Genomic DNA, 19,211 nt, shown 5'->3' with positions numbered 1-19,211 from the left:
CTTCCTGCACTTCAAGTGGATTACACTAACTTCATTTTGCATATACACCTTGTTTACAACATCACTTGCACAGGATTCTTCGTCAGTAGCATTCTCGTTATCGCTTTCATGAACTTCAGAATTTTGTGTATAAAGTCTTTTGGGAACTACACTTCTTTCAGACTCATCGTCACTTAAGTTATCATCATCACTCTTAGTCAATTCTTCAGATTGAATTATTTCAATATCACTAGTTTCTACATAAGTTGTACTGTCACTTTCATTAATTTCATCGATTGGCGTAAGAACTGTTTCAGTTTTCTCGTTTTTGAATACGCCATTTATTTGGTCTATATTATTTCTATCATATTCACCCGCTGCCGTATTTTGATCGGAGATCACATCTGTTGAGCTACAGATATCATTATTTTGTTCTCCGTTTTTTTGTATCACAACTTTTTTGAAAGCTACTTTTTCATTGTTCTGTACAACACTCGATTGGTTATCTTCTTTCACATCTGCTTTAGTTTGTTGATGTCCATTCGCCGCTCTCCCAGCTTCAATCCACACTTCAATATCATGTATAGCACTACTCGATCCAGTTTTAACACAGAAAAAGTTCAACAAACACTGTCCGAATTCATCTAAATAATGTATCAGATTTTGCAAATTCATTATGTTGATCAAAATACGTTATTGAGAACGTATCGTTTGATATAGCAATGAGTTTTTTGGCTTTGTTTCCCAATAATGCAATAAGCTGATAACGGTTTAACAGTTAATGAAAAAGTGATAAAACTCCGCACGTCTAGTCCGACTTAATTATTGAATCAACTAGATTGCTAACTTACTTAACTAGCTTTATTTATAGATAAATCAAGGTAAGATGTTATTTCAGAAAAAATAATGGCTTTAGGTCTTGAAGGTTCAGTAGAAATTTGCATCTATGTGTGTATGTCGCCAAAAATAACCTCTGAACACGATTCTAATATAATGATTTTGATTATTCATACTAATATTATAAATGGGATAGTGTGTGTGTCTGTTTGTTTGTCCGTCTTTCACGGCAAAACGGAGTGACGAATTGACGTAATTTTTTAAGTGGAGATAGTTGAAGCGATGGAGAGTGACATAGGTTACTTTTTGTCTCTTTCTAATGCGAGCGAAGCCGCGGGTAAAAGCTAGTAGTGTATAAATGTATTACTCCAGATATTAATTATTCGGATCCTTTAGAGTAGGAAGAAGAAATTCATACCTTTAAGTAGGTAGTATGAATAATTGAATATGAAGGACAGCTAGAGCGATTAGATAACACGGAACGGAACCTTAAAGGGTAGTAACAGATCCTTTCTTTTTTTGCTTGTCCTTCATTAAAGTTTGCTAATTAAAAAAGGAGGACATAATAGTTATGTCATAACATCATTTTAGAACTAAACAGAACTTAATCGCGTAAACACTTGGCCAAATATTTGGCCCGACGTTTCGAACATCACGTTATGTTCGTGGTCACGGTTAGAGAATATAAATGTAGGTAAGTGTTTACGCAATTAAGGCCCACTTGCACCAACCACTTAACTCAGGGTTAGTGGCTGTCATCTGTCAAATCCCATATAAAATGGTGGGTTAACCTTCCATTTTCGTTGGTGCAAGTGGCTCTAAGTGCCGTTTAGTTCTAAAATTATGAGTGCAGATCGTATTAGGTATGTATACTTATAAGTTACTAGCTTTTTCCCGCGGCTTCGCCGGCGTACTAATCTCATCTTATTGTCCCATACAAATGTTGGACCCCCATTTCATCCCCTTAGGAGGTGAATTTTGTAAAATCCTTTCTTAGTGCTCCTCTACACCTTATAAGGAACCTACGTGCCAAAGTTGGAATCTCTAGGACCAGCGGTTTCGGCTGTGCGTTGATATGTCAGTCGGTCAGTCAGTCAGTTTCTTCTTTTATATATTTAGATATTATTGTTTGTGTTGCTCTGTTGGTACATACTAAATTGCACTATACCATGTAATAATCTATTTAACTATAACTATGTTATTTTATAATGTAAGACAAGAATAAGTTTTATTTTAACGGAAAAAGATGTAAAATTTGAGACATGGTACAGGATCAAAACACATATAATTTTACTGCCTATTGTTTTATTTACAGATATATTTATACGTATTTAATAACGATTTGGTTTGTTTAATAACATTGATATATTTTTTGCTAAAAATATAAAAGGTCTTAAAACGTAAGTAAATTTTAAAATTGGCAACATTTGAATATAATAATTTAAACAGGTAAGGCCCACTTGCACCAACAACTTAATTCAGGGTTAGTGGGCTGTGAACTGTCAAGTTCCATGGAAAATGGTGGGTTAACCCTCGGGTTAACCCTTCATTTTCGTTGGTGCAAGTGGCCCTAATACAGGTAATTAATAAAAACCCTACGCAGTGCTTAGGGGGTTAAAATGATTTATAAAAGAATTTTTAATTTTCACAAATTTTGCTTATTATAAGGCACGTCAGAACTCGACTATGATGTAAATATCAAAAACAATAATTCATTTCAAGTACCACTGAAAGGATATCAATGAGTTTAAAGCTTAAATACTTTCTGAATACTAAGTAATATTACATAACAGGAAATCCTCCTTAACTGGCAAAATTATAGTGTCATTTATTTATTATATAAGCGTAGTGTAAACCTTAGCTTAACAGTAGAGTAGGTATAAGGTACAGCGGCGCAAATCTCGACTGGGGGGCAATCGTAACTAATCCATTTTTTCCATTATTACACTATGATGTTGAGTTCTACATGTATCCACTGAACACGCCTACCATATGTAACCGGTGGACACTTAACCCTTCGTATGCTTAGACACGGATCCGTGCGTGGGAATTTTAATCTATTGTTTTAAATGTCAAGCTCATTTTTTCAATGATCAAAATTGACAGGCCACATACGAGGGGTTAATAATGCAGACATTGTAAAACATGGAAAAAATGGACCAGTTACATTTGCCCCCCAGTCGAGATTTGCCCCGCTGTACCTTAGACGATCAAGCAAATCTTGTCACTGAAAAGAGGTGCAAAATGAAAAAAAAAATCTATGGAACAATATACCTTCGCCCCTACATTTTTCAAATGCCTCCTTTTTTAAGTGAATAGGTTTGCTTGACCGTCTATACATCTGCACCATAATAATATGTACAACAATGATTATAGGATTTATATTCAATAAAATTAGGAATGGTAACTTTTAAAAAGGACGCTAAATGTTTTATTATTTATAGGTTACCTTGAATTTGCTAACCTATCTATTCACAATAAGATCGATATTAGTCGAAAAGAAAGAGACGTTTGTAAAATCAAAATCTTTTCAATGAATTGACCAATAATATACTGGATATATAAAGGTCCTCCATTCAGAAGGTTTTTAATGAAGGCTAAAATTTACTTTTTAAACTAGTTTTTAAACATGACTTTTACGATATAACATCAACATTAAAATATGTAATAGAGTTTCTAGAAAAATATAAGTTTATTTAGAGTAAAGTATTGAGCAACAAAAGCTCGATATAAGGAAAAATCTTACGTATTTTGGCAACTTACTTATAACTAGTAAACAACGCGATAAAACCCTGTTACGTAATTCGGAGGGGTGCCAATTCCGGTCACGGTCTTATGAAAATAAATAATGGCCCAAAAAACTTAGACACTCGTTCGGTAAACGGTCAACTCTATTAAACTTTGCATTTGATAAATAAGATAATAAGAAAATAATATAGGTATTCAGGTTTTGTTTTGGTTAGTTTAAAATTACCTTGATTCTAAATTATGCCAACAAGATATTTCTAGGTACAGTAACTGGTAACATTTTCTTGTTAAGTTGTAAAAACTACGACAGATCTAGAAAGCATTTTGAATGCTTGTGTCGTAAATAATTTGAGAATACAGTGTACCGGAAGACTTAAAGAGTGTAAAAGGCAAGTCAGCGCCATAAAGGATTTAATAGGTCAGGTCCCTAAAGAAATATACAGAGCATCAGTCGATGTCTAAGCTTTTGAAACTACTGGTCAAGCTAGCGAACAATCCTTTACTAGGCTTCTTGATTCTCTTCTTCTCATCAACCTTGAACATCTCGGTTTCGATGAGCCAGTCTCTGTAAGTTTCCTCCATGTTCTTGCGTTGTTCGGCGTGGAAGTCTTTCACGGGAGGGAGGGGGCCGCCATAGTCTTCTGGTAGGAGTTCCTTGTCCACGACGGCAGCGGGGCCTTCGGAGCAGAAGTTGAGGAGGTTGAGCAGGTTGGAGTGGATGAGAGGCTTCACCAGACACATCACCTGGTTGATGAACGAGACTGTGTGCACCACGTGGATCTTTTTCAGACGACACGGGTGCGCGGTCTGGAAAGAGATAATGTATTATTAGAAAAAAGTTACAGATGAACTTGAAAAAATATTAACACAAATAGCTTAAGGGTTGGTTGCACCAAACCGTCTGTTACCGAATTTAGCGTTCGCAATTTTTTTTTTTATGGAAATTTCCATAGACTTCTGCTGAGTGACGTTAAAGTGTCTGTTAACTATGGTTGGTGCAACTGACCCTAAACCTTGCTTTTAAGCAGCATGCAGAGATCAATTCACCCAGATTGTACTTTGTATACCTAATCTGGTAAAGGCAACTTACCTGAATAATAATAAATTTGAAAGAAATAAGTAAAGGGATCAATCGATCGATCGCATTTGAATCATCATATCATTGATTTACCGGAGTATACATCAGATTACAGTACAGTCAGACAGTCAGTCCTCAGAGAGCTTCACATTTCAAACATCCTAGTTACACCAGAACACAAATGGAACAAACCTGAATGTAAACCATGAAGGCTCGCAACGCCGGCAACGTGACCCTGGTAAGGTGGCTAAGACTGCAGCCTTTCATGTCATGTCGAAGATGACGATGTACCCTTCAGACAGTTGGTTCTCTCAGAGCTTGACTATTTTGATATTAAAGTTACTATAGATATATTTACTGCTGAAACGAACCTGAATGTAAACCATGAAGGCTCGCAACGCTGGCAACGTGACCCTGGTAAGGTGGCCAAGACTGCAGCCCTTCATGTCGAAGATGACGATGTACCCGTCCGACAGCCGGTCCTCTGAGAGTTTCACGTCGTTGAACATGCAGAACACCCGGACGGCGTCCGCGAAGTTCAGCTTGCTGAAACATCATGGTATTTAGTTAATAAATGTGGTTTTCGATACATATTTTGCTGGCCGTTATTTTCTTTTTATAGTCATTAAGACAATTCTAACACACAACAAGACAACTGTTGTGATCTTCCATAGTTCCATACTCGTACAAAAAATGCGCTAGGTACTTAATGAAAATTTGCAAACTTTTTCAGACCGCATCATTGTTGTTGTATGGAGTATCAAAGGGAAGAGCACTGGGACCCTCGCTATTCCTGATTTACGTCAATAGCATTATAAGAAGTGGCAATACAAAATCTTATTTTTATACTTACGACGTCACACTATTTATAAAACCTTTTAATTTGACAACCAAAAAAGATTATTTTTCTAATGAAGTCATTAGACAACATTAACTTAAAAATAAATGATAAAAATGTGTTGCATGCCTATAATCGAAGTCCGACAGTCGGTAAAGCAGCACGTGGTAGCCCTCAGACGTCTTGTTCGGGAGGCCGATCATGTGGCTGTAACAGAAAAATTGAATTGAACTAAATTCATCATTTGTGGCCCTACAACAATCTGGTTAAAACTAAGGAAATACCTACGTCCAATTGTGTCACTTAACTTCAAACTAGGGTAAATCCATTCTGCTATAAGGATGATTATTTTGCAGATTATATATATTTTTTATACATAATCAACCTTAAAGCAGAATGGATTACCCGAGTTTGAAGTTAAGCGACACAATTACAAAGTACCGAATAGGCTATTACACTGGTCAAAAAGAGAAATAAAAAAACAAAGTGTGATGTAAAGCTGCATTTTTGGTATGTTATTTGGGGTCCTTGGGGTAATGTAGGACTATATTTTGCAAGCAAAAAAATGGTGTGCTAACTTCGTAATTTAAAAAAAAAAAGTAAAAAAATCAGACTTTTTTTGGTATTTGCCGTTTTATTAAAAAACTATGCATTTTTGGTCAAAAGTTGCTGTGTAATGTTGAAAGCGCATTAAATTCCAAACAGTTTGACATCTTTTGTATCAATGTCCGTCAAATATTTTTTGAGATATGAAGCGTCAAAAAAAACATTTTTCCCCTTTCTATGAAAATATTCATTTTGCTAATATTTTGAGACAGATATCAGCAAAACAACTCAGGCTAGTACATACATTGTAAAATAAAAATGTAGGAAATTTCACTAGCTTTCATTTAAGACCAAAAGTGTGCCAGTTATTTAAAAAAATAGGATTATATCGTAAGTCTAGTATAACTGGATCAGAAATAATCGGTGGATGGTAATGGCCAAATGGGATAGTTTACATATATTTACAGGAGGTGTAGCGGAGAATGAATTATGATTATTTGGGGGCTGTTCAAGTATTACTCAGACACATATTTGCGTATATCAAATCAACATTTATTTAGTTAGTTAAGTTTACGGTCAAAAAGACCTCAGGATCGACGCTTGGCGGAAAAAAATATTTACGAGTAGAAAACCCTCATTAATTGAATCAGATTGTTCCGAAATTGTTCTTGTACGGACTGGTTTTTAAAGCATATCACTGAGGGTCAATAACATCGATGCAATCTCACGAGCGTTGTCGTTTGTCGTGGACGTGCCCGAATCATAGTATTCTCCGTTTAACGAAATATCAGTACATAGACTACATAGTATGTGTTGTATTGCACGCGCAGGTCTCTCACCGCCGCGCAGGTGTAGTCGGACCATAACTCGACAGTATACACTGAGGAACAGCTGTCTTTTTGCTCTGTCACTAGTTTTGCATTGTCACTACATGTGGCGAATTTTCTAGCCAAGAGGTTTGCCCTTACTGAGGTGGCTCGCCTCTGCCTTTCTATGTCCTCCTGGTCTTTTAAACTGGACAAGATGTGACTCCGCAATTGAACTCCATCAAGCAAAAGAAGTGGTACATGTGTGGGCATATGTGCTGCCTCCATGAGCATAAAAATTCAGACTTGTCCGGATTGTATCTCATGTTATGCTGGCTGGCGTATCTCTCGCATTCTGCAAGTATCTTACGCATAGCTCCCACAGATGGTGCTAGTAGGACCATATATTATCGTCTGCATATGCGATGTGATTTATCATTTGCCCATTGATGGAGCAGCCAACCTCGATACTGGTCAAAGCCTGCGACAGCCCATCCATGTACACGCTGAAGGGAGCCGGAGACATGCTGCCTCCTTGTCTCACGCCACAGTTTAGCCCGCTGGCTGTGGACAGAGTTGACTTCCATCTTACTACGTTCTTCTGCTGGGAATACCACTTCTCCAGTATCTTAATAATTGGCGTGGGCGCTTTCCGTTCCCGTAGTTTATTCCACAGCAATTGGTGGTCAAATACAACTCAAGTGGACTTTCTACCACTACAGGAGTTGTGCCATCAAGATGCAGAACCAGGACCCTCAAAAAGGAAAAAGTAAAATGTAACTAATTCTATTTTATTTTTCTAATTTAGGCCACTAGGTGAGTGTTTTATTGTTGTATATTATTGTGTCGACTTTTTGTTTATGTTATACTAACAGGTAGTTTTTAAAATATCCAATAATGTATAAGTACTAACCATTATGGGCCCTTTGTTGTCTGATATAATAAATAAATTAAATTAAATTAATTTACTAAACTTCAAAATTTTACTGTATTTTATTTCTTCATTAGTAATAGTCAAATCGATGCAAAGTTAGCTTAGACAATTTTATCAGATAAACGGATATCAAAGAAAGTAAGATCGAATAGATAACACTTTCCACCTAAAACTTTTAGCGTAAACTAATACCTTAACCAATCTACCAGACTCTTGGCTTCTCCATTTATAGATTTTTTTTTTGTTTACCAAAGTAACTATTCTTCTTACTGACTTTTATTTGCACTAAAACTAAAGCAAAATAAATTTATACAATGTTGTATTGCAATATATATTATATCATGAAGTATTTTGCAGATATTTGTCCAAAAATATTGGCAAAACGCTACATTTTATAAATGCGTCAAAAATTAACCTTTTTTGACGCTTCATATCTCGAAAACTATTTGACGGACATTGATAAAAAAGATGTCAAACTGTTTGAAATTTAATGCGCTTTCAACATTATAAAGCAACTTTTGACAAAAAACGCATAGTTTTTTAATAAAAAAATAAAAACCAAAAAAAGTCCGATTTTTTTACTTTTTTTTTTAAATTACGAAGTTAGCACACTTTTTTTTTGCTTGCAAAACATAGTCTTACATTCCGCCAAGGACTCCAAATAACATACCAAAAATCCAGCTTTACATCACACTTTGTTTTTTTAGCCGATTTTCATGTAAGATTTGACCGGTGTATATACAAAATACCGAATCGCGATATATCTGCGAGTACGTAAAAAAAACGCCATCTGAAAAATGATTAAATATAAGAAAACACCTACAATTGAGAATCTCCTTTTGAAATTCGTAAGTCTGTAAAACATCAATTCCCGATAAGTTTGGACATTTGGATCACGTCTCCGATTTGGATAAAAATTGGCAGGCTGATAGAGTCCCTGATGCTGAGCAAGATCCACTAGGTTTCCCAAAATTCCCTAGGTTGATTGTATGAAACTTTCCTTTTTTGTTACCGAAAATGTATAGAAATCTGGTAACAAAAAGGAAGGTTTCATACAAACTACATAGGACATTTTGGGAAACCTAGTGGATCTTGCTCAGCATCACGGACTCTATCAGCCCACCAATTTTTATCAAAATCGGAGACGTGATCCAAATGTACAAACTTTTCGGGAATTGCACAAAAAAGCAGACTAACATTCGTGAATAAGTATTTCTGCATAAATGCAAATTAAATACGTGCCATTGACCAGCCTTAGATAACAGCACTAACCGGTTTTCCTTAGTGATAATTGTTATTTGCCATGAGATTTTGGTTCGCGACAATGCTAAAAATGATATCGTGATGCTAAATACATTGGCACTTGTTAATAGAAGTATGTATTCATTCAGTATACTAATATCCCCACCACCCCCTGTCTTCCCGTGGGTGTCGTAATTCGGATTAAATTGTGGCGTAGGCGAGAGGCTGGCAACCTGTCACTGCAATGTCACAATTTTCGTTTTCTTTTAACCCCTTAATTGCCAAGAGTGGCACTGACTTTAGTAGTTTCATGTGCTCTGCCTACCCCTTTATGGGATACAGGCGTGATTGTATGTATGTATGTGTATGTATACTAATATCCTAGCAGAAATAAAACAGACAGTTACCTTCATTAAGTTCAGTCAGGGCTTTACCTTTTATATATACCTATACTGGCTTCTTAGGTTATTCTGGTTACCTAATACATACTCGTAATCCTCGATCTGGCCAGGTAACTGACCAAATTCATAATATTAAAAATATTGTTTTTTTTTTTACCTACTTCTTTAAAACATGTTTCAGTAAGTCTAAACTTTCCACCAGTAATTGTCTCGCCATTTCAGTAGTTAGGTAAACAGATTATGCGGTAAATTTCACTTATACACTCAAGAACGTGAGTAAGCAGTTAAGTAACTGCATACTAGCCCATATTCTGACATAACCACGCATTTTCTACCTCAATGTAAGGACGATTGGCAGTGGTGATTCAAACGGACATACAACTTTATTGCAAACTATGTCAAATAAGCTTGTCTGTCCACTTTGAATATTGCGGGCAAGGTAGGACATGGACCGAGACGGGTCAATAAAATATGATTTTTACGCGATAAACGTTGCAAGACAGTTTCGTTTTCTTTTAACCCCTTATTTGCCAAGAGTGGCCCTGAAGCTTTAGTAGTTTCATGTGCTCTGCCTACCCCTTTATGGGATACAGGCGTGATTGTATGTATGTATGTATGTATGTAAACGTTGCAAGATCATGCTTCGTTTGTACGGAGAAGCTATTGACTATTTTGTGATAAGAAAGGAAAAGACTAGACACTTTTAGAAAAGTCTAGTGAGACAGTGATTTTTTTGCTCGACAGATAAGTACTTTTCTTACACAATAATTAATATGTTAATATGCGTATTGTTTATGCACTTCGTTATTGTTATATACAATACGAAGAATTACAAAGGATATTTTTTATGTAATAAATTGACGCACGTACGTACGTAGGTATACTTATGTACCTATTCAATAAAAAAATACTAGGTAGATGGTCTTGGATAGTTAACCCATTTGTTTTTACCAAGAAATGTACGAGACTAATATCCTTTAGCTTCAAAATAAGTATTAAATCCTTTTGCTAAGTTAATCCTGTTCCAAATTTTATATTATTTATAGAAAAACAGTAGTTTGCACACGTTGTAGGTCTACAAGTAACGTAACATATCTGCGAACCGTAAAATGAGAATGATTCGGACTCAGACCCGAGTGGCCCTGGCCTTAGACTAGCAGTGCAGAGGTTATTAGCCGCATTACCTTGAAACATTCAAATTTTATAAATTAGATGTATTAAATTACTAGAATATGTTCTTCTTAAAAGTAATTCAATCAAATAATAACTAGTATGTCTGTGAGCTGAAGACCGTCGCGATATTCTGAAAAACACTTAGTTCTTTTAAGCTATCGGCAATATCCGCATTTTTCTAAATATCCAAAAACTGGATCGACGAAAGGATTGACCAATCATAAAATCTCACCCTTTAGCACAACTAGCCTTGTCGCGCGCAGTCAAGCGCGACTTCAAGTACTTATTGGACTCGCGCGCGACAACTCAAGTTGTGCTAGAGGGTCTGGTCACAAAATTTTCTTAAGAATCGATTGAAAATTGCATCTTGTTGAGGAGAACATCCAGACTCTTTTTTTTTAAATTACAAATGGGCTTACTCTTGGTCACAGACTAGCTAAAGGCAAAGACGTGGCCTACGATGGAGTGAGCTCGCCCAGAAGATGCCTGTTCACTCACTTTAAAAAATCAAGTCGAGTTCGATCGGTTTACCATAGACCTACTTCGCTCTGGTCAATTCAAGTGGATTTTAGAATTAATTTTCATCCTCTTTATTTTTTTCACGGACTTGCATGACTATAAGTGCTAAAGGCAAGACACGTCCAAGCGCAGGAGATGTAATTGACGTCATTGCTATTATACCGTTCCGTCGTCATTACAGTCGTAATTCTGACCGCAATGACAGTGTCGACGACGGTCTATTACGCACACTATACCACACAGCTCCATCTGTTAAGGTGCAATAGGCGATTTAAATGTTCTAACAAAACAAACATAGCGTTGCTGACCTACGATTTTTCAAAGCAGTACTTTTTCAGTGGCAAAGTTTCCTTAACCACCTATCCTGTAGTTGTGAAGTGTAACATTATAACGTGCGCACTTGTTTTCTTTCAACACTTGCATTATTATGATCTGGTGCTTTCAAAGCTGACAAGCGCATTGTCATTTTTATTCCGTAGATACATGCATGCACCTTTAACGCTTTGTCTATCGCATAAAACAACCGCGCTACCCAAATTAGGAATTCAAATCCATAAACATCACATAAGTATAACAATATTTTCAGTACAGATGGTGTTTTTTATACGCAGAAGTGGTTCATTATATGCCAGGTCGAAATTTCGGAGGGTCATCTTTACTGAAAAACGTCGTACGATACACGTGCGAAAAGGAAATTCGTAAACGTAAAATTCGGAACTTCCTTTTTTACGCACTTGTATCGTAATGTACTATTGTGGCACTAGTTAGGTAATGAGCTCATTACGCAACTATGTCAAAAATTGAAATGGCCAGCATATATACTGTAAAACGTCGTACAATACACGTGCGAAGAGGTAATTCAAAACGAGTGGCGATTAATAAAAACACGACCGAAGGGAGTGTTCCGTTAATCGACACTATTATCCGCACTTGTAGCATAATGCACTAGACGTATGTAAATTAGTCATTACCATTACATGATTTGGTGCAGAGCGTGTCAAGTGCCTTGACATAGCAATAAACATGTCCGCACGACGTTTACTATTTATGTAACATGGTCTCACAGAAAACTACCCCTTTCAGATACGAGACGTAGATATCAAAGGATCGATATCAGCCATCAGTATTAAGCGTTAGATCAATAACTGCCATATCAGATGTGCCGTAAAAGCCGAGGCGACGTTGATGGAGGAAAAATGATGATGTATTATTGTAATAGCTAGTAACGGTTACATTTAGGTAGACTAGGAGTTTCCTATAATATTAATCCATACTAATATTATAAATGCGAAAGTAACTCTGTCTGTCTGTCTGTCTGTCTGTCTGTCTGTCTGTCTGTTACGCTTTCCCGCTTAAACCACGCAGCCGATTTTGATGAAATTTGGAACAGACAATCTTTAGACGCTGAGACAAAACATAGGCTACTTTTTATTTCGAAAAAAAGGGATGAAGGGGTTGAAAAAGAGGTTGAAAGTTTGTATGGGATTTCTTAATTTTAAAAGATAAAACCATGAAACTTTATATTTTAGCACTTGATAAGAAATCATTAAACATATATTTAAAGTCACATACAGGTCGAACGCGATTAATTAACATTATTTTTACCTTTAAAATAAACATGGTGGGAAATAAACATTAACTAAAAGCGGGTAGATTATATTTATTTGTCTACCCCGAACATTTATATAAATTAATATCGGGTAGTTTTGTGTTGTTTACATCTCCGGTGACATTTTGCTGGGACGTCAGTCTTCCGCGACCACGGCCAGTGCAACCTGGTCGAAACGTTGGGAAAAAAGGTAAAAATAATGTTAATTAATCGCGTTCGACCTGTATGTGACTTTAAATATGTGTACAAAGCGCGAGAACTTAGTGTTATATCATTAAACATCTTGATAAGGGATAGGGATAGGGATAGCGATAGGGATAGGGATAGCGATAGGGATAGCGATAGCGATAGCGATAGCGATAGCGATAGCGATAGGGATAGGGATACGGATACGGATAATATGGGTATCGTTAGAGGGATACGGATAATCGGTCGGCGGTCTCTTACAATCAATGTGCTCTAAGACGATCGTTGTTTGCTTGCTTGAAGATTACGTTTGCGATAAGTATAAGCAAAATGTAAAAAATTGTAAGGGATAATAGAAAAAAGTACTTTTTACCCACCGATCATAGTGTCGAAATACGGGCTATGTGGGATGTTTATAAAGGTTTCCCCAGCGTATATAGAATTACCTACGCTGTGGTCGATGTGTAATATTTCTACAATCATTGCAAGCAAAAGTATTATGTGCAATCGAAATAATCGCAGATAAATATACCTACAGAGAAACCTAAGGATCCAAATGAAAATCTTAATGAATACTTTTATTACGCGGGCGAAGCCGCGGGTAAAAGCTAGTAATATAATAAACTAGCTTTTGCCCGCAGCTTCGCTCGCGTTACAAAGAAACAAAAAGTAGCCTATGTCACTCTCCATCCCTTCAACTATCTCTACTTAAAAAATCACGTCAATCCGTTGCTCCATTTTGCCGTGAAAGACGGACAAACAAACAGACACACACACTTTCCCATTCATAATATTAGTATGGATAAGTATGAAATAATAAACACCTACTTTAATTATCGACGGGTAACGATACTTACTAATAGGTAAGTTTTATACAAATAAAAGGTTGCGTTTGCAACAGTCTCTTATGACCGTTTATCAAATTCAGAAATTATAAGTATACTAGCTTTCGCCCGCGGCTTCGCCCACGTACTAAAGTCATACATGTTTAGGAATACCCCTGTAATGTTTCTAATAAAATATTCAAACTAATTTTGTTTTCCCATACAAACTTTGAACCCCCATTTCACCCCATTAGGAGGTAAATTTGGAAAATTCCTTTCTTAGTGCTCCTCTACACTTTATAAGGAACCTGCGTGCCAAATTTGTCTTTAGGACCAGTGGTTTCGGCTGTCCGTTGATATGTCAGTCAGTTTCTTCTTTTACATATTTTATAGATTAGAAAAATATTTAAATATTATGAAGGCAATTAGTGAACCCGCGTAACAAATGCAGAAGTGATATATTATTACCGAGAGCATATCCTATGTCCGGGTGAAGTCTGTATCGGGAACTGTGCCAAATTTTACTCCATTAGTTCAGGGGAACTCAATTAAGGCCCCCTCCCTCCCCGCGCTTCACACTTACCAACCCCATTTTATGATGCCTAGTTGCACTATAACTGTAACCTATTTATTTGAGCTACGTCGGTGGCAAAGAAGCATACGGCCCGCCTGATTGTAAACATAACCTGGTACTGGTATGGACGCCTGAAACTCTAGAAATATTTCACGCGCGTTGCCGACGCTAAGTGCGTTTTCACATTATCCGATTCGAGGACTGATATGCTATATAATAAAGGCGCTATCATTGACATTTGCCTTTGACGTCCTTCCTACATCCGATATCAGATCGGATAATGTGAAAACGGTCCGCACTCTACGCGTGTAGTGTTGTGTCAATGCAAATATGCATAAGATTATCTAATTTACAATAATTTACCTACCTGCTATGATAAACATTATTTAATAGCAATCTATAAAACTTAGACTTAATGATATGTACGCAAGTTGATATGTGCGCGAAGTTCATATTTGAATATGAACTTCGACCTCGCGTCCTTTGATGTGCGAAATATCGTCACGACTAGGAAAACCACATATGCCATAAGTACTCGTATATCATCACGACTGTACTCGTAGGCTTAGTGTGAGTGACGGTCATATAATAATACTCGTGAATGCATGACGAGCGGCGTAGCTAAGAAAATAAAAAATGTATACACTTGTCGCAAGATAATTCAAAAGAATCTGTTTCAGAATATCTGTTGGTTCTCCGGCGCGTGCGGTTACTCAAGAGATCGGGCGTGTTGGTCCGGTGCGTGGTTCACTCGATGGTTCCCTTCATAACCTTGTAGTACTTGTAGTATAGTAACACATACCCCTACAGACTCCCTAATTAAACATAAGTGATTGTTAAAACACTCACGCAATGTCCGAGCGAACGGATCGCGGTTACTGAAGAGGTCGGGCGTGTTGGTCCGATGCGTGAAGTAACACTCGATGGTTTCCTTTATAACCTTTTAGTACTTGGTGTATAGAAACACATAGCTCTAATAATAACACACTTAAACTAAGGTTATTGTTAAAACACTCACGCAATATCCAATATCTGCTGGTTCCTCGGTGCGAGCGGATCGCGGTTACTGAAGAGGTCGGGCCTGTTGGTCCGATGCGTGAAGTAACACTCGATGGTTTCCTTTATAACCTTTTAGTACTTGGTGTATATAAACACATAGCCCTAATAATTACACACTTAAACTTAGGTTATTGTTAAAACACTCACGCAATGTCCAATATCTGCTGGTTCCTCGGCGCGAGCGGATGGCGGTTACTGAAGAGGTCGGGCGTGTTGGTCCGATGCGTGAAATAACACTCGATGGTTTCCTTTATAACCTTTTAGTACTTGGTGTATAGAAACACAGTATTAATAAATTACACACTTAAATTAAGGTTATTGTTAAAACACTCACGCAATGTCCAATATCTGCTGGTTCCTCGGTGCGAGCGGATCGCGGTTACTGAAGAGGTCGGGCGTGTTGGTCCGATGCGTGAAGTAACACTCGATGGTTTCCTTGGTCTCCTTGACTTTGTAGTAGTTGGAGTGCAGGAACAGGACTATGTACTCGTCGGAGATATATGGGAGGTGTGGCTGGCTCTTCACCCTGGGAAAGAATTGACAATGTTTAAACTATTATTTTCTTAAGATTTAATATCAATTAAGGGCAGGTTTCACTACACATCATAAATTATGGGACTTCCCATACCAACAAAATAACGAATGTTTTACGGTGCCTGATGCTCTTATATTTGATGGAAATAAAAATAGGCAGGCGTTTCGACTCTAATAAAAAGGGTCTCTACGTGTTGGCTTCGGCTCCGCGCACGCCTCCCAAGGGTCTGGAATACTCTATGGTTTCCGTGATGGGAAAGACATACCTACGTATAGAATATAAAGGCTGTGACGCACGTTCAACCTGCAGGAGCGAGGTATTTAATAAAATAAATTTAACAGTACTCTTTTTTGCCACGCAGTAGTTGTTCGATACTCGTATCGTAGGTACTTAATTTCTCAATTAATTTAAAAATGTCACTTCTAAGTCGGTAGGTACAGCACTTTTCCCCATTCCCCGAAGCCACGACTTATTGCATTACGTGACCCAAAGTGCACTGCTAGCATGTTAAACATATTACTCATATTAGTTTTCAAATATTCTACTAGGGCCAAAGATGTATACGCTATGAAATGACGAAAGAGTCAAGAAAAATAAATAAATATTGGAAGGTGTCCTCCAATATTTATTTACCTAGCACCTTACACAGATCAACCTAGCCCCAAACTAAGCAAAGCTTGTACTATGGGTGCTAGGCGACGATATACTTACTTATGTATGTTATTAGGATAGATTAGTATTTAAGTTCTAGATCATAAGTTTACCTGCTATGCCCTAACAGGGTGTCATATAACGTGTACCTACCCAAGTACCCATTATTGTATACTTATGTGAAAGCATGAATAAATGAATATGAATATGAATATAGATAAATACATACCTACTTATATACATACCCCTTTATTCATAGACGTACACTAAAGTTCTCAAGTTCGTTTGTCCCTTTCTATCACACCAATACGTCAAAGAGACAAACAAACTTTATTGGCTTGATAACTTTAGTGTACGTTTATGAATAAGGGGGTTAGAAAACATCCATGACCCAGGAACAAATATCCGTTAACAACACAACAAATTACCGGGATTTGAACACAGGACCGCGGCTTAGCAGGCAGGGTCACTACCGACTACGCCAGACCGGTCGTCAAACCTATCAAATTTTCATTAATTTCGCGGATGTGTCTAAATCAAAGTAAAATGTGTAATCACAGTCCACAATCTCTCGACAAACGCTTAAAACTTTTGAACCTCAGTTTTGACAATTTCGCTCATATTCTTAGCTTGATATGTGTTAAAATGTCAAATATTAATATTAGCGCCATCTAGCCGAGCGTTCCCCAAAGGTTTAACGCCATCTAGGCCACCGTACCTTTTTCTCTATGGCTTTGATTTACATTTTTTTTCTTAGACTTTATCCGTCTATGCGGAGTTACATATGTCTTTGCTCTAGATGTAGGTCCATTAACCTCTGCTCCCGTTAAAGACAAGACAAGATATTTTTTTTTGCAACCGTATTATACCTACCTACAAGCCCCCCTTGAAACTTGTTAAACAAAACAATGTTCGACTTACAATGACGTCAGTGACACGTTTGAAAATACTATTTAATAGTCCATAATAGGGTATAATGATAGGATAATATAAGTATTGAGTCGTATTAAATCGCTCATAATAATTGTCATATAGCAATTAAAGACCCGACCATGGCAGGAAAACTATATAAATAATCAAGGCCAAGATGTTAGGAAGTACAATACAATACAATACAATACTCTTTATTGCACACCTTGATAAAATACAACAATACAAAACAAGGAAGCAACACGAACAAAGGTAAACAACAGGCGGTCTTATCGCTAAAGAGCGATTTCTTCCAGACAGCCTTAAGGTAGCGGAAATTGATAAATTTATATTATGTCAGTAGAAGTACTTATCTCTAAATATTTTTTAGTAAATAGGTACTCGTAATTATTATAATTATTAATTAAGGACTTTAAAGCGCTGGTGGCCTAGCGGTAAGAGCGTGCGACTTTCAATCCGGAGGTCGCGAGTTCGAACACTGGCTCGTACCAATGAGTTTTTCGGAACTTGTGTGCGAAATGTCATTTGATATTTGCCAGTCGCTTTTCGGTGAAGGAAAACATCGTGAGGAAACCGGACTAATTCCAATAAGGCTTAATCACCCTTCGGGTTGAAAGGACAGATGGCAGTAGCTTTCGTAAAACTGGTGCTTGCGCCAAATCTTGGGATTACTTGTCAAAGCGGACCCCAGGCTCTCATGAGCCGTGGCAAATGCCGGGATAACGCAAGGAGGATGATGATGATTAACCTCCTGGGGTTATATGTCCTAATACTAGGACAAAATATCTACGATGTAATTTGAATCTACGTAAAATAGAATTGAGTTGCTTTTGTTTTGATTCATTCGATTTTCAAAAAAAAAATTCAACCCTGTTTTATAGTACCGTTTGATTCAAATGTGATTGGCATTTTTTTTTATATGGTGGGTCACTAGAGGTTAATTAAGGACTTTCTTACACAGGTTGACTGTCTCAAGTCCAGTTCATGAAGGTTTTTGTTGTAGATACACAAACAATGAATCTACGTTTACTCGTATAAGTAAAATACAAACTCAGAATTGAACAATTATTAATTTTCATGAAATTCACACTGTTTCCTGTATTTTGACGCAAAGGTTTGCACTACCAGCGCCCGCGCCAGCTCCCCAAAGCCAGCCCCCGCTAGCTCGCCGGCACCTACGCAACGTAACGTTATAACAATGCGTTGCCATTGTTACAGAACCAAACGTTAAAGGCTATAAAAGTATACTGCATGGATGCTGGGGAGCTGGCGGGGGCTGGCTCTGAGGAATAGACTTTTATGTAGGGTTTTAAACATCTATGCACGACCCTGTAAATGACGAATAACAGTACGGGAGTAGAAAAACACTATTTTCGTGGCTGGTGCTAGGGGTACCAGTGAATTTTGCGTGTGTCTAAGAATTGTGTCTAAAGTGCGTAATGATTTCACGGTCCAATTAATACCGAAATCAATAACATTCAACTAATTATGTTGCGTAAACTGGTTCACTGGATGCATTGCAACGCTTCCTTCGGCTCGCTGTCTAAAATTTCCTATTTGATGAAAATAGGATATGTATTGCTGTGAAACTAAACGAAATTCTACCATGTTCGATCTTTACAGATATATATATTTAACCCCCAACGCAAAAACGACGGGAAGTTTGAGTTTGTGTCTGTCTGTCTGTCTGCGTGTGTGGCTGTAGCTCCCGAACGGATGAACCGATTTTGATTCCGTTTTTT

At 37.3% G+C, this 19,211-nt stretch overlaps 1 protein-coding gene across 3 annotated transcripts in view; it reads right to left on the bottom strand.

Moving 5' to 3' along the window:
* Nucleotides 1–2,989: 2,989 nt before the first annotated feature.
* LOC125236675 (clavesin-1-like) overlaps nucleotides 2,990–19,211 on the bottom strand; it is a 55,242-nt gene continuing 39,020 nt past the window's right edge. For all 3 annotated transcript variants that reach the window (XM_048143577.1, XM_048143574.1, XM_048143576.1), the window contains exons 3-6: nucleotides 15,688–15,879; nucleotides 5,610–5,687; nucleotides 5,014–5,188; nucleotides 2,990–4,371 (exon numbers count right to left, since the gene is read on the bottom strand). In XM_048143577.1, coding sequence (XP_047999534.1) covers nucleotides 4,012–4,371; nucleotides 5,014–5,188; nucleotides 5,610–5,687; nucleotides 15,688–15,879 — 805 coding nt within the window. In that variant the 3' untranslated portion in view covers nucleotides 2,990–4,011. The remainder of the gene's footprint in view (nucleotides 4,372–5,013; nucleotides 5,189–5,609; nucleotides 5,688–15,687; nucleotides 15,880–19,211) is intronic.

This window comes from Leguminivora glycinivorella, chromosome 19, assembly GCF_023078275.1.
Source record: "Leguminivora glycinivorella isolate SPB_JAAS2020 chromosome 19, LegGlyc_1.1, whole genome shotgun sequence".
Classification (NCBI taxonomy): domain Eukaryota; kingdom Metazoa; phylum Arthropoda; class Insecta; order Lepidoptera; family Tortricidae; genus Leguminivora; species Leguminivora glycinivorella.
This window is presented reverse-complemented; position numbering and strand designations above follow the sequence as displayed.